General features: G+C 47.0%; 1 protein-coding gene across 1 annotated transcript in view; it reads right to left on the bottom strand.

Moving 5' to 3' along the window:
* exo1 (exonuclease 1) overlaps positions 1 to 14,107 on the bottom strand; it is a 30,286-nt gene extending 16,179 nt beyond the window's left edge. Inside the window, exons 1-9 of the mRNA XM_061690427.1 lie at positions 14,042 to 14,107; positions 11,724 to 11,893; positions 11,488 to 11,607; positions 10,370 to 10,493; positions 3,879 to 4,016; positions 3,117 to 3,329; positions 1,378 to 1,565; positions 1,158 to 1,260; positions 621 to 840 (exon numbers count right to left, since the gene is read on the bottom strand). Coding sequence (XP_061546411.1) covers positions 621 to 840; positions 1,158 to 1,260; positions 1,378 to 1,565; positions 3,117 to 3,329; positions 3,879 to 4,016; positions 10,370 to 10,493; positions 11,488 to 11,607; positions 11,724 to 11,884 — 1,267 coding nt within the window. The 5' untranslated portion in view covers positions 11,885 to 11,893; positions 14,042 to 14,107. The remainder of the gene's footprint in view (positions 1 to 620; positions 841 to 1,157; positions 1,261 to 1,377; positions 1,566 to 3,116; positions 3,330 to 3,878; positions 4,017 to 10,369; positions 10,494 to 11,487; positions 11,608 to 11,723; positions 11,894 to 14,041) is intronic.
* Positions 14,108 to 15,346: the final 1,239 nt, after the last annotated feature.

Here is a 15,346-nt window from a genome sequence, read left to right as displayed (position 1 = left end):
GCAGCCACTTACAGTTGCTGCTTGTTTGGGGGTCTTACCGCCTTCAATTTTGTCTTAAGTAAATAGTCTCTTGTGTTGTTATTTGGCTGTCGACTTCGGCATTGAAGAATATTCTATTATTCCCTTTTATTTTCTATATATGGAATATATATTCCATAAATTATAGATAGATAGATAGATAGATAGATAGATAGATAGATAGATAGATAGATAGATAGAATATATATGGAATATATATTCCATATATAGAATATATTCTAATTCATAACAATAATAATAATTCCAATTCAATTTAGAGTCTTCAATTAACCGACCTATGTTTTTGGGATGTGGGAGGAAGCCGGAGTACCCGGCGAAAAACCACGCAGCCAAGGGAAGAACATGCAAACTCCACATAGGTGAGGCCGGATTTGAACCCAGGTCGTCAGAACTGTGAGGCGGATGTGCTAACCAGTCACTCACCGTCCCACCACAATACCTTTGACTTGAAAAATAAAAAATAAAACATAAAAAAATAAAAACACGGATGTAACTACATATATTTTTCATTCGGTAAATGTTCAGCTTGTACAAATTACTGCTATGCTGTATTTCAGCTTCCTGTGACTGAAAGGTCTCACCTTCTCGTGGTCTCTTCACTTGCGCACTTTTGAAGGGAAGCCTGAGCCCAGCCAGGCTGATGACTCTCTCCTTCCCCCTGGTGGATGGAGGCCTGTCAGGGAAGGCAGCAAGCTGGGCTGGTACAGTAGATGTTGCCTTTGTGCCTTGGCTCCAAATACTGAGCCCGGTGGGACCGGGGACTCTGCTTTCATTCCAGCTGCAACTGCGGTGTGTTACGGGCTGGGTAGAAAATGGGGAGTTTTTCATGGTGAAATAGAGCATTTTGGTCATCATTCTTAAACATAAGCTTGTCAAAAATTGTACTGTTGTTTCTCCATCTCACTGTCCTGTGTCAAAGTTACTGATGTTGCATGGGGGGGCAGGGGGGTTGAAGTAAACCCACATGCCCCTTTGTGATGAAAGGAATTGTCGCTGAGCTCGTCAGGTATTTGATTCTTAATGGGGAAACCTGCACCTGCTGTCTGAACGCACACTTCAAATACAGCAATGGCTTCATCATATTCTACCTGATAGGCACAGAAATCGCGGCGAGTTACCTGTGTCATAGGTTTGTCTGGGTTAAAGTCATCAATCCTCTCCATTGTGTTGATGTCAAGGTTTCCTAAGGCCATCTGTAAGGCTTTGTCATCTCCTACAGGACTACATCCAAAAAAGTTAAGGTACCTGTGCTGCCCAAGTGGTGGAGAGCTATTGAGAAATGAGCAGTTTCCAAATGCCATAAAAAAAATAATTTACAACAGGGGCCGTGTAGGATACACTCCAGCATAAGTGAGAGTGGCAGGGTTGATGTCCTCTTCATATGGGTTGAGGGGGACAATCTTCCTCTTGAGAGGATCAAACACCAGCTGGTAAAGAAAGGTCCGATTGGCTCTGACAAATCCTTCGATGTACTCTTTAGGGACTACTAGATCCATCTTTAAGTACTGGCCCATCTTCTTGATCACCTGACACCAAAAGCAGACAGCACAATGTAAAACAAAGGATACTATGATCTTTAATGGCTACACTGTATAGAGGGGGTCCTCAATTTACGACGAAGTTCCGTTCCTAAGGTGTCGACATAATCCAAATTTGTACATAGACCAGAACATGACACAGTCTATCACTAACACTGTAGTAAACCAATAATTACATTCAATACTTTAAAGTCGGCGGGATGGTAGACGGCTGGTTATCACATCCGCCTCACGGTTCTGAGGACCGGGTTCAAATCCAACCTCGCCTGTGTGGAATTCGCATGTTCTCCCCGTGCCTGTGTGGGTTTTCTCCGGGTAGTCCGGTTTCCTCCCACATCCCAAAATCATGCGTGGTAGGCTGATTGAATACTCTAAATTGCCCCTAAGTGTGAATGTGTGTGCGAATGGTTGTTTGTTTCTATGTGCCCTGCGATTGGCTGGCAACCAGTTCAGGGTGTACTCCGCATGTCACTCGAAGATAGCTGGGATAGGCTCCAGAACACCTGCAATCCCAGTGAGGATAAGCAGTTCGGCAAATTTTTAAAAGTCATCATTCTAAAACACTCAAATAAACAGTAAGTACGGCAGTTACTGAGCGTATCTTCTTGAGTCCCGTTACGATGTTTTCTTAAGCCGCTGTACAGACTCATTCATTGCATGCTGTTTGAACCTCGAAACCTTAGATGGCAAGACCGTGGTAAACCGAGGTCCCCCTGAACCATAACTGTACTCATAATATATGAACTACAACTACAGTGGCTTGCAAGAAGGGGGGGGATGTTCCATCAGCATGCCCCCCTCCATTATTAGTCCACACCTCATTGCACTTAATTGCATTCATGTCTGGTTCAACTTATTATTTTCTCGTTTGTCATCACTACGTAAGCATTTCTATGCACACGCAAATTCAAAAAGATGAATGGAAATGGAATCTGAATCTGTGTAACTGGGCCCACCTCATTGCATGGCTTCAGCCAATAACTATTTCTTTCCTGTGTTGCTCATACATTGTATTTGTAAACTGCACTGTGGGTTCTGTTGTTGATGTACTGTATCTGTGTGTACTTGTTTTTAACATTGCTAAATGCATTGGGACGGTGTAATTGTCCATGCATCCATCCATCCATCCATCCATTTTCTGAGCCGCTTCTCCTCACTTGGGTCGCGGGCGTGCTGGAGCCTATCCCAGCTGGCTGTCATCGGGCAGGAGGCGGTGTACACCCTGAACTGGTTGCCAGCCAATCGCAGGGCACATAGAAACAAACAACCATTCGCACTCACAGTCACACCTACGGGCAATTTAGAGTCTCCAATTCATGCGTGTTTTTGGGATTTGGAAGGAAACCGGAGTGCCCGGAGAAAACCCACGCAGGCACGGGGAGAACATGCAAACTCCACACAGGCGGGGCCGGGGATTGAACCCGGGTCCTCAGAACTGTGAGGCTGACGCTCTAACCAGTCGTCCACCGTGGCACCTCGGTGTAATTGTGCACTATAAAAACAACAACACCAACAACAAACTAGAAACTTGAATCTTACCTTGAGGATATCAGGGTCTTTTGCCAGTCTGAGCAGCTTGCAGGCTTTTCCCAGACCGATACCATGCAGAGAAGCTAGGTAGTCACAGCCCGAGAGTATGCACATATAGCGAAACTTCTCCTCTGTGAAAACGTTGCCCAGAGAACGACATCGACCCAGGTTACTCTGGTCAATTTCCAGGCCATAACCCTGCTTGTCCATTTTTACGATCACCTGCATTGTTATGAAAGATGTCTGAATTACAATGATATCTGACAAGTTATACACAGACCATCAATATGACTCCTTTTTATTGATATCTTGCTAAGTACATGGGTGACATCATAATCATGGTTCATAGAATTCTGTTTTGTAGTTTACCAGCATAATCCTAAACAGAGCACAGTCAAAACCACACCCATTTCCCTTGCAGTCTTGCACTTGCTGGAGATTTTACTCAGAGAGATATTCCTCATGTGCTTATTATTTTTGGATATAGTTTGCACTGAGCACTGTTTCTCACATTGAGAAAAAAAAGAAAAAAGAAAACTCTTAATTTAGCAGAGTCCAAAATATTAAGTCTAGCTCTCAGTATGATAAATAAACAGTTCTGCATCTTGAGTATATCGCTCAAATTAACACCTTTCTGAGAGTGTCAATCAGAACTGAGAATTATTATCTTTGTAAAGACAGACTGTCTGATACACCTCTTGTATTGTATCTCCTTTGATAGTTCAAGGGGTCTCCTAATGTGGTGACCGGACTGGAGTAATTGATTTATACCTTTTTACAGCCAAATGCCAAAAGATCAGAGTCTTCCGTGATGACTGCATGAGCCAAACCAGACTTGGTCAGGTAGGCCAGTTGAGCATCGGCTTCGTATGGGGCCACAATACAGTCTACTCCCCTCGCCCTCGCAGCCTGGAACAACAAAACACACACCCACTTCCAAATGTTATTTCTTAAAGACTCACATTACTGTACCGTATTGCTAAAGCCTGACATGAATCCCCATGCCTTTACAACCGATAGAACAGAACAGACAAACCTGTTATATAATAAGAATGTTAGTACATTTTTGTTAATTGGCCCTACTTAAACCTGAGATGTGAAAAATGGGCAGGTCTTGGGGAAAAGTGGTTAGCATATAGCTGAACACTCGAAGTACATGGGTTTTTCCAGGTACTTTGGTTTCCGCCCCAAAACATGTTTCTTGGGTGAAAACTCTAAACCTGGGGTGTCAGGCCACAACTATCTCATTAGGTGGTCCAAATCGGCCCGTAGAGATGATTTTTGCAGTGTTAAACTTAGAAAACACATTAGCTGCAATTTTTCAATAAAGTAACTTGTTGCCAATTTTTTCCACTGGAGGTCACACTGAGGCTACATTTTATTTATGTGAGAATGAATATCATCCATCCATCCTTCCTTACTCTGTACCACTTATCCACACCACAGCCACAGGTGTGCTTTTGTTTATCTCAGCTGAGTTCAGGTGAGCCAATCAAGGGGCACATATAAACAAACCACCATCCACATTCAGGCCAGAGGCCGGATTTGAACCCACGACCTCAGAACCGTGAGGCAGATGTGCTAAGCAGTCATCCACCGTGCTGCTGAAAATAAAGACAGAGTAGAAATATTATACAACACCAATTCCAATGAAGTTGAGTCGTTGCTGGGACAGGGTCATGTTTACCACTGTGTTACATCACCTTTTCTTTTAACAACATTCAATAAACATTTGGGAATTGAGGACACTAATTGTTGAAGCTTTGTAGGTGGAATTCTTTCCCATTCTTGCTTGATGTACAGCTTCAGCTGTTCAACAGTCCCGTGTCTCCGTTGTTGTATTTTACGCTTCATAATGCGCCACACATTTTCAATGGGAGACAGGTCTGGACTGCAGGCAGTCCAGTCTAGTACCCGCACTCTTTTACTACGAAGCCACGCTGCTGTAACACATGCAGAATGTGGTTTGGCATTGTCTTGCTGAAATAAGCATGGGCGTCCATGAAAAAGACGTTGCTTGGATGGCAGCATATGTTTCTCCAAAACCTATATGTAACTTTCAGGATTAATGGTGCTTTCACAGATGCGTAAATTACCCATGCCTTTGGCATAACACAGCCCCATACCATCACAGATGCTGGCTTTTGAACTTTGCGTCCATAACCGTCCGGATGGTTCTTTTCATCTTTGGGGGACACGACGTCCACAATTTCCCAAAACAATTTGAAATGTGGACTCATCGAACCACAGAACACTTTTCCACTTTGCATCAGTCCATCTCAGATGAGCTCGGGCCCAGAGAAGCCGGCGGCGTTTTTGGGTGTTGTTGATAAATGGCTTTTGCTTTGCATAGTAGAGTTTCAATTTGAACTTACAGATGTAGCGCCGAACTGTATTTACTGACATTGGTTTTCTGAAGAGTTCCTGAGCCCATGTGGTGATATCCTATTCACATTGATGTCAGTTTTTGATGCAGTGCCGCCCGAGGGATATCTGAACCTTTTGATGATATTATGGACAGTTGATGATGAAATACCTAAATTCCTTGCAATTGTACGTTGAGGAACATTGTCCTTAAAGTGTTAGACTATTTTCTCACGCACTTGTTCACAAAGAGGTGAACCTCGCCTTATCTTTGCTTGTGAATGACTGAGCAATTCAGGGAAGCTCCTTTTAAACCAAATCATGGCACCACCTGTTCCCAATTAGCTTGTTCACCTGTGGAATTTTCCAAATAGGTGTTTGATGAGCATTCCTCAACTTTCTCAGTCTTTTTTGCTACCTGTCCTAGCTTTTTTGGAACGTGTTGCAGCCATAAACCCCTCCTTGAGCCGTCACCTTGTCGTGGTGGAGGGGTTTGTGTGCCCCAGTGATCCTAGGAGCTAAGTTGTCTGGGGCTTTATGCCCTTGGCAGGGTCACCCATGACAAACAGGTCCTAGGTGAGGGACCAGACAAAGCACGGCTCAAAGACCCCTAATGATGACGACAAACAATGTACTTCGTTTTCCCTTGCCCGGTCACCGCCAGGCCTGGTGGTGGGGTTCGAAGGCGAGCGCCTGGCCTGCACCCAGGAGTTCCGGCCGGGCACAGCCCGAAAGGGTAACGTGGGTCCCCCTTCCCATGGGCTCACCACCTGTGGGAGGGGCCATAGGGGTCGGGTGCAGTGTGAGCTGGGCGGTGGCCGAAGGCGGGGACATTGGCGATCTGATCGCCCGCTACAGAAGCTGGCTCTAGGGACGTGGAATGTCACCTCTCTGGCAGGGAAGGACTCCTGAAGAAGGAGTCCTATCTTCAGCTTGACGGCATCCCTCACCAACGACCTCACACAGCTGGTGTGTGAGGTCGAGAAGTTCCAACTAGATATAGTCGTACTCGCCTCCACACACAGCTTGGGCTCTGGTACCAGTCCTCTCGAGATGGGTTGGACTCTCTTCCACTCTGGAGTTGCCCACGGTGAGAGGCGCCGAGCAGGTGCGGGTATACTTATTGCCCCCCCGGCTCGGCGCCTGTACGTTGGGGTTCACCCCGGTGGACGAGAGGGTAGCCTCCCTCCGCCTTCAGGTGGGGGGACGGGCCCTGACTGTTGTTTGTGCCTATGCACCAAACAGCAGTTCAAAGTACCCACCCTTTTTGGAGTCCTTGGAGGGGGTGCTGGAGAGCGCACCCGCTGGGAACTCCATCGTTCTGCTGGGGGACTTCAATGCACACGTGGGCAATGACAGTGAGCCCTGCAAGGGCGTGATTGGTAGGAACAGCCCCCCCCTATCAGAACCCGACCGGTGTTCTGTTATTGGACTTCTGTGCTCGTCACGGATTGTCTATAACGAACACCATGTTCAAGCATAAAGGTGTCCACACGTGCACTTGGCACCAGGACACCCTAGGTCGCAGTTCAATGATCGACATTGTGGTCGTGTCATCGGACTTGCGGCTGCATGTCTTGGACACTCGGGTGAAGAGCGGGGCGGAGCTGTCAACTGATCACCACAAGGAGGGGAGTTGGAAGGGAAGATACAGGTCCAACGTGGCAGGCCCAAACGTATTGTGAGGGTCTGCTGGGAACGTCTGGCAGAATCCCCTGTCGGAAGGAGCTTCAACTCCCACCTCAGACAGAACTTTGCTCATGTTCCGGGGGAGGAGGGGGACATCGAGTCCGAGTGGACCGTGTTCCGCGTCTCCATTGCTGAGGCGGCCGACCGGAGCTGTGGCCGTAAGGTGGTCGGTGCGGCAATCCCCGAACCCGTTGGTGAGGGATGCCGTCAAGCTGAAGATAGGACTCCTTCTTCAGGAGTCCTATTGGGCCTTTTTGGCCTGTGGGACTCCTGAGGCTGCTGATGAGTACCGGCTGGCCAAGCAGAATGCAGCTGTGGTGGTCGCTGAAATCTGGTATGGGAGGAGTTTGGTGAGGCCACGGAGAAAGACTTCCGGACAGCTTCGAGGAAATTCTGCTCCACCATCCGGCGTCTCAGGAGAGGAAAGCAGTGCACCACCAACACTGTGTATAGTGGGGATGGGGCGCTGCTGACCTCGACTCGGGATGTTGTGAGTCGGTGGGGAGAATACTTCGAAGACCTCCTCAATTCCACCGACACACCTTCCCATGAGGAAGCAGAGTGTGGGTTCTCTGAGGTGGGCTCTCCTATCTCTGGGTTTGCGGTCACCGAGGTAGTTAAAAAGCTCCTCGGTGGCAGGGCCCCGGGGGTGGATCAGATTCGCCCGCCGTTCCTAAAGACTCTGGATGTTGTGGGGTTGTCCTGGTTGACACGCCTCTGCAACATCGCGCGGCCGTCGGGGACAGTGCCTCTGGATTGGCAGACTGGGGTGGTGGTCCCCCTTTTTAAGAAGGGGGACCGGAGGGTGTGTTCAAATTACAGGGGGATCACACTCCTCAGCCTCCCTGGTAAGGTCTATTCAGGGGTGGTGGAGAGGAGGATCCGTCGGGAAGTCGAATCTCAGATTCAGGAGGAGCAGTGTGGTTTTCGTCCTGGCCGTGGAACAGTGGACCAGCTCTACACCCTCGGCAGGGTCCTCGAGGGTGCATGGGAGTTCGCCCAACCAGTATACATGTGTTTTGTTGACTTGGAGAAGGCGTTCGACCGTGTCCCTCAGGGAGTCCTGTGGGGGGTGCTTCGGGAGTATGGGGTACCGAACCCCCTGATACGGGCTGTTCGGTCCCTGTACGACCGGAGTCAGAGTTTGGTCCACATATCCGGCAGTAAGTCGGACTTTTATGGACAGAATTTCTAGGCGCAGCCGAGGCGTAGAGGGGTTCCGGTTCGGTGGCCTCAGTATTGCATCTCTGCTTTTTGCTGATGATGTGGTTCTGTTGGCTTCATCAAGCCGTGACCTCCAACTGTCACTGGAGCAGTTCGCAGTCGAGTGTGAAGCGGCTGGGATGAGAATCAGCAACTCAAAATCTGAGACCATGGTCGTCAGTTGGAAAAGGGTAGCATGCCCTTTCCAGATCGGGGGTGAGATTCTGCCCCAAGTGGAGGAGTTAAAGTATCTTGGGGTCTTGTTCACGAGTGAGGGAAGAAAGGAACGGGAGATCGACAGGCGGATCGGTGCAGCGTCTGCAGTGATGCGGACTTTGTATCGGTCCGTTGTGGTAAAGAAGGAGCTAAACCGAAAGGCGAACTCCTCCAGCTGGCCCTACTCAAGTTCTCTTGTTGAGGTAGGACTAATGTACAGCAAATTTCAAAAGAGATCCACTAGATCCATCCATCCATTTTCTACCGCTTATCCGAGGTCGGGTCGCGGGGCAGTAGCTTTAGCAGGGACGCCCAGACTTCCCTCTCCCCAGCCACTTCCTCCAGCTCTTCCGAGGGGATCCCGAGGCGTTCCCAGGCCAGCCGAGAGACGTAGTCTCTCCAGCGGGTCCTGGGTCGTCCCTGGGGTCTCCTACCTGTGGAACGTGCCCGGAACACCTGACCAGGGAGGCATCCTAAACAGATGCCCCAGCCACCTCATCTGGCTTCTCTCGATGTGGAGGAGTAGTGGCTCTACTCTGAGATTCTCCCGGATGACCAAACTTCTCACCCTATCTCTAAGGGAGAGCCCGGACACTCTGCGGAGGAAACTCATTTCGTATCCGGGATCTTGTTCTTTCGGTCACGACCCACAGCTCGTGACCATAGGTGAGGGTAGGAGGGGAGATCAACCGGTAAATCGAGAGCTTCGCCTTACAGCTTAGCTCCTTCTTTACCACAACGGATCAATACAAAGTCCGCAACACTGCAGACACTGCCCCGATCCGCCTGTCGATCTCCGGTTCCATTCTTCCCTGAACAAGACCCCAAGATACTTGAACTCCTCCACTTGGGGCAGGATCTCATCCCCGATCTGGAGAGGGCATGCCACCCTTTTCCAACTGACGACCAAGGTCTCAGATTTGGAGTTGCTGATTCTCATCCCAGCCGCTTCACACTCGGCTGCGAACTGCTCCAGTGAGAGTTGGAGGTCACGACTTGATGAAGCCAACAGAACCACATCATCAGCAAAAAGATGCAATACTGAGGCCACTGAACCGGAACCCCTCTACGCCTCGGCTGCGCCTAGAAATTCTGTCCATAAACGTTATGAACAGAATCGGTGACAAAGGGCAGCCTTGGCGGTGTCCAACCCTCACCGGAAACGAGTCCGACTTACTCCCGGCAATGCGGACTAAGCTCTAACACCGGTCGTACAGGGACCGAACAGCCCGTATCAGGGGGCTCGGTACCCCATACTCCCGAAGCACCCCCCACAGGACTCACTGAGGGACACGGTCGAACGCCTTCTCCAAGTCCACAAAACACATGTAGACTGGTTGGGCGAATTCCCATGCACCCTCGAGGACCCTGCCGAGGGTGTAGAGCTGGTCCACTGTTCCACAGCCAGGACGAAAACCACACTGCTCCTCCTGAATCTGAGATTTGACTTCCCGACGGACCCTCCTCTCCAGCATCCCTGAATAGACCTTACCAGGGAGGCTGAGGAGTGTCATCCCCCTGTAGTTGGAACACACCCTCCAGTCCCACTTTTTAAAAAGGGGGACCACCACTCCAGTCTGCCAATCCAGAGGCACTGTCTCTGATGTCCACGTGATGTTGTAGAGGCGTGTCAGCCAGGACAGCCACACAACATCCAGAGCCTTTAGGAACCGCTAGATGAGGCTGCAAAATAATCTCTTTTTGTTCTCGCAAGTACACCAACTTTGAAAAACAATGCATGCACTGAGGACAAATCCGACCAAAGTAGGAGCACAAGAGAGTTAGGTCACCTTAATCAGGTTATGAGCCATGGCTGGGGTGATGTTGACACACCGGGTAAAACAGTCTCTGGCCTCTGAAAGTTTGCCATCTCGTAGCAACTGCCGACCTTTTTGAAGGTTGGCTTCTCGACGCCTGGAGTGTACATGAATATATATTATGCACAGTTAATGTATATATTGTACACATACTGTAAATATAATCGTCAACTCAACTCAATATATCCTATTTTACAAAGGCCTGCTTAGGCATACAAGGTACACCCAGGAATGGTCGCCAGACAATCATGGTACATTCAGACATATAACCTTTAACATTCACATTCATAACTGTGGGAAATTTAGGCTGGATTTACCCTTCATGGTTCAAGTGATACGAACAGAAACGTACGGAATCAGATCTGCTCAAATCAGAATCGGGCCTCTTCCAAATCTGGATAAAAATCTGATGCCTATTTTTGCCAATGCGTCTGCAGCACAAATGCACAGAAGGGATTTAACCCCCGGCAATGTGAGACCGACGTCATCGAAATACTGGTGTACATCACTAATCGTTGTGATTCCTAACCAGGGTGCCGTGGCACACTAGTGTGCCATGAGAGATCATTAGGGGTGCCACAAGGAACTATCCAAAAATTACATTATTAATTAAAAATATGGCGGCACGGTGAACGACTGGTTAGAGCGTCTGCCTCCAGATTCTGAGGACTGGGATTGAACCCCAGTCCTCAGAATCTGAACTGGTTGCCAGCCAATCGCAGGGCACATAAAAAACAAACAACCATTCAGACCTATGGGCAATTTAGAGTTGTCAATTAACCTACCACGCATGTTTTTGGGATGTGGGAGGAAACCGGAGTGCCCGGAGAAAAGCCACCCAGGCACGGGGAGAACATGCAAACTCCACACAGGCGGGACCGGGATTTGAACCCTGGTCCTCAGAACGTTGAGGAAGATGTGCTCACCAGTCGTCCCCCGTGCCGCGGGTGAAAGTCACAAATTCCAACTAAATTATTTGATGAAACCATTTCGTAATAATAACTATCTTTATATTTACCCAAAGAGTCCATTATAGTGTATCTACAAGATCTATTCTCCACTCATTCAGCATTTGCAAGGTTAAAACTCACTCTCTGCGAGCCTTTTCCACTTCTCGCTTTGAAGGTAGATTACGTCCGTCGAAAACTAGAATTGGTTTCACACTAAAGGAAAACAGCATGTCCACATATTTCATACAGTACCATACATACCTAAAAGTGGGCACATACAAATAACAAAATTAGTGGCGGGCTTGCAAGCCTCAATTCATGCAGATAACAACAAATACTGGACATTTAGCAAAAAATAAATTTTCAAGTACACTTACTGATCAGTCAGTTCTCCTTTAGCAAGCTTCTCTGCACATGAAAATGCTCCTTTATGAAGCCAACAGTACGTGTCTACTGCTACCGTCTGCCCTTTGTATTTCTTCACATTGATGGGCTCCCCTGCATCTTTGATGAACTGCAGCAGCCCAGGGATCCCCATGTTTGGCAACTTTGGGTTTGGGTTGCAAAGAGATAGAAAGTGTCTGGTAAATTTCTATAGGAAGTTAAGCAGGGGAAATTTGACAATGCGCCGGGGAACATTGGCAGTAAAGCAGTGCTTTTTGACTAAATTAAACTCCTCAACTCACTTCAACATAGCTGCTCGGCACCAAGATGCCACAAAATGCCGCCAAAGTAATACCTTTATTGCTTTGGCCTGAGCACAAAAACACTCGTTCATCTTCTGTACCGCTTATGCTCACTAGGGTTGTGGGCATACTGGCGCCTTTCTCAGCTGAGTCTGGGTGAGAGGCGGGCTAAACCTTGAACTGTCAAAAGCCAATCTCAGGATAACAAAGGATAGGCTCCCAAGGGGGGGGATAAAATAACATAAAAAAATAATCAGATCAAGCAATGAAATTCAGGAATGCTGAATTGCAAATAGGCGGGGTTTTACTGTATTTCAAATTGGATTAATTGGAATTGAGGGTAATTTAATGTAAAGGTGTCATAAATATAAACACTTTGTCTTTTTTTGTCCTGTTCAGCTGTTAGGTCAAGCAGAACGGAGGATCTGTATCCCTTTTATGCCGGAACAATTTTACTGTGTCACAGTGGAGTTTTTAAGCTTCCGCTGTGGTTTCATAGTATTATAATTGATGTTTATTAAGAATCAGAATCGATCAGTCGAACAGAACAAAGTTTCTAGACGGGAGCGAGAAACAAAGACAAAAGACAAAGCACTAATTGTAAACAAGATGAGAAAAGTAAATCATTACATATCTACAACAATGAAACATTAGATATGAGTGTTGCATGGTGCTGTAGTACTACACCCTGTGAGGGAAGGACAGGGCAAGATAGAACAGGACAAGAACAGGAGAAAAAGCATGCAGGAAAAGGGTCGTGGACCAGGCAGTACAACTGAAGTGTGGTGGGAATGGCTCGGTAAATTATAAAAGTCCATAGGACGAGAGTGTGAGTGAGGGGGTACACAAGCAATTCGCATATTCATGAGTTATTTGTCGCAATAAGTGAGTGGCTCCACACCCAGCGAAAGAATCCCAGGGGTGTGTGTCTGCGGACACATGCAAGTGAATTGACACCATTATGCATGCACGAAGACTGGCAGAAGTGTCCTGTAATTGCTGTGCCTGCACCGCGGAGGCTGAGGACCCCACCCAATCAATCAAGGGGCGGGATTGGACCCAGGGGTCCACCTGAGAGCAGACCGGTGGACGGGACACGTCCCACACCGAGGGACCCAGGACGGTCCGCCAGCCCCACTGAGGCGCCGCGACAACTGGCCACCCGCCGGAGGCCGGAGGGACCCAATGCCACCACCCCAGCCAAACCCCACCCTGCGACCGGCCCCCCTCCACCCCAGGAGAACCAGACGCCCCTCCAACCTGCAGGGCCCACGATGCAGCCAGTCCCCGGTAGGTTAATTGAAGACTCTAAATTGCCCGTAGGTGTGAATGTGAGTGCAAATGGTTGTTTGTTTATGTGTGCCCTGCGATTGGCTGGCAACCAGTTCAGGGTGTACCCCGCCTCCTGCCCGATGATAGCTGGCATAGGCTCCAGCACTCCCGAGACCCTTGTGAGGATAAGCGGCTCAGAAGATGGATGGATGGATGTTATCAACATACTCTGACACTCACCAACATCTCAAAGTAGTGTTAACCCTCATTGTTTACCTCTCCAAATGGTCTATTTAAAGACATTCAGTTTTGACCACTAGAATAAGAGGTGCACAATTCAAATATCTGCAGCTCAAGATACAATGAATGTATTTATTTTTTTTAATCTATTTCTATTCTTTTACTAGTCACCTTAAGAAATAAAATTTTCTTCCAGTATGCCACTATTGTATTGCTTCGAAACACTTTGTAGTAGTTGTACAGCTGTAGTAGTATGTGGCTAGTCAGTGAGCCAAACGGTAACGTTTTATAAATAATAAACAGCACCGCTTGGTATATCAAACAAGACAGTATAAGCATTGTATTAAAAGATTGTCGACGAGGTACAACATACATAATTTCGCAATTGTGTTAGGGTCATTTGTACGGACGCCGTTGAAGGGTACGGAACCGATATAACAGTTTGTTTTCACTGCTAACAGCACAAAAAAAGCATTTGACGACCGACAACAACATACCTCTTTTCGGCCACTTCTGGCTTCGAGACGTGGCTGGCTTTACCACACAAGTGAAACACAGAAAAGTTTAGTTTTAGCGGCAAAAGATGGTCCATGTAAGAGCGGCTACAATTGGATAAAAACACAGAGGGGCGGAGTTATGTGTTACGTGCGTAGTTTACCGGCACAGACATAGATTTGCTAACTAGATTCACTAACGCAGAAGCAACCTGACCAAACAATGATCCTTCTTAGCGGCCATGTTGGCAGGGGCGACGTTCACCCTCAATGGCAATCCATGGACATTGAATAAGTCGGAATTTAACCAATATTAATGAGGTTTGGTTTTTTTGTCAATGCCAAAACGTGTGATATCAATATCAAACATTTGAAAAAAAATAATAATATATATATATGTGTGTGTATATATATATATATATATATATATATATATATATATATATATATATATATATATATATATATATATATATATATATATATGTGTGTATATATGGCGTTGTCTGCCGACATACGTGGTCCTTGCCGTCCACACACATGAAATGCGCTGACGAATTTTTCGCTACTAACTTGTGCGCTTTGCCCTAGGCACACATCTCAAAAAAGGGCGTGTTGTATCTACCCTTGGTCATATCTATTGTAATCCGCCAAATTTGAAACGTCAGGTTTACCCCACCGAACTTGCTCTCACTCCTGATTTAAACTCAGAATCAACTCAAACTCAGAATTGTCCAATCAGCTTGTTAAATGTGTGACATAGCACCAGCCATGGTCACCCCTAGGATTTTGGTGGCCCTAAAGGAAATTTTATATGCGGCCCCAAAACACTTACAACAGCCACCAAATCATGCACACTGCTCATAACGATAAACTCCAATTTCAATGAAGTTCGGAGGTTTTGAAAATGTAAATAAAAACAAAATACAAGGGTTTGCAAATCCTTATCAAACTATATTTAATTGAATATTCTACAAAGAAGAGATATTTTAATGTTCAAAATGATGAACGTTATTGTTTTTTTTTAAAAGTAAATATTCCCTCATTTTGAATTTGATGCCTGCAAGACGTTCCAACAAAGTTGGTACAGGGGCAACAAAAGACTGGGAGAGTTGAGGAATGCTCAAAAAACACCTGTTTGGAACATTCCACAGGTGAATAGGTTAACAGGAAAGTGTCATAATTGGGTATAAAAGGAGCATCCACTAAAGTCTCAGTTGATCACAAGCAAGGATGGCGTGAGGTTCAGCACTTTGTGAACAACTGCAGGAGCAAATAGTCCAACAGTTTAAGAACGTTTCTCAATGT

This window comes from Phycodurus eques, chromosome 11 (genome assembly GCF_024500275.1).
Source record: "Phycodurus eques isolate BA_2022a chromosome 11, UOR_Pequ_1.1, whole genome shotgun sequence".
NCBI classification, from domain to species: Eukaryota; Metazoa; Chordata; class Actinopteri; order Syngnathiformes; family Syngnathidae; genus Phycodurus; species Phycodurus eques.
Note: the sequence above shows the minus strand (reverse complement) of the source record. Positions and strands in the feature narration are given on the sequence as shown.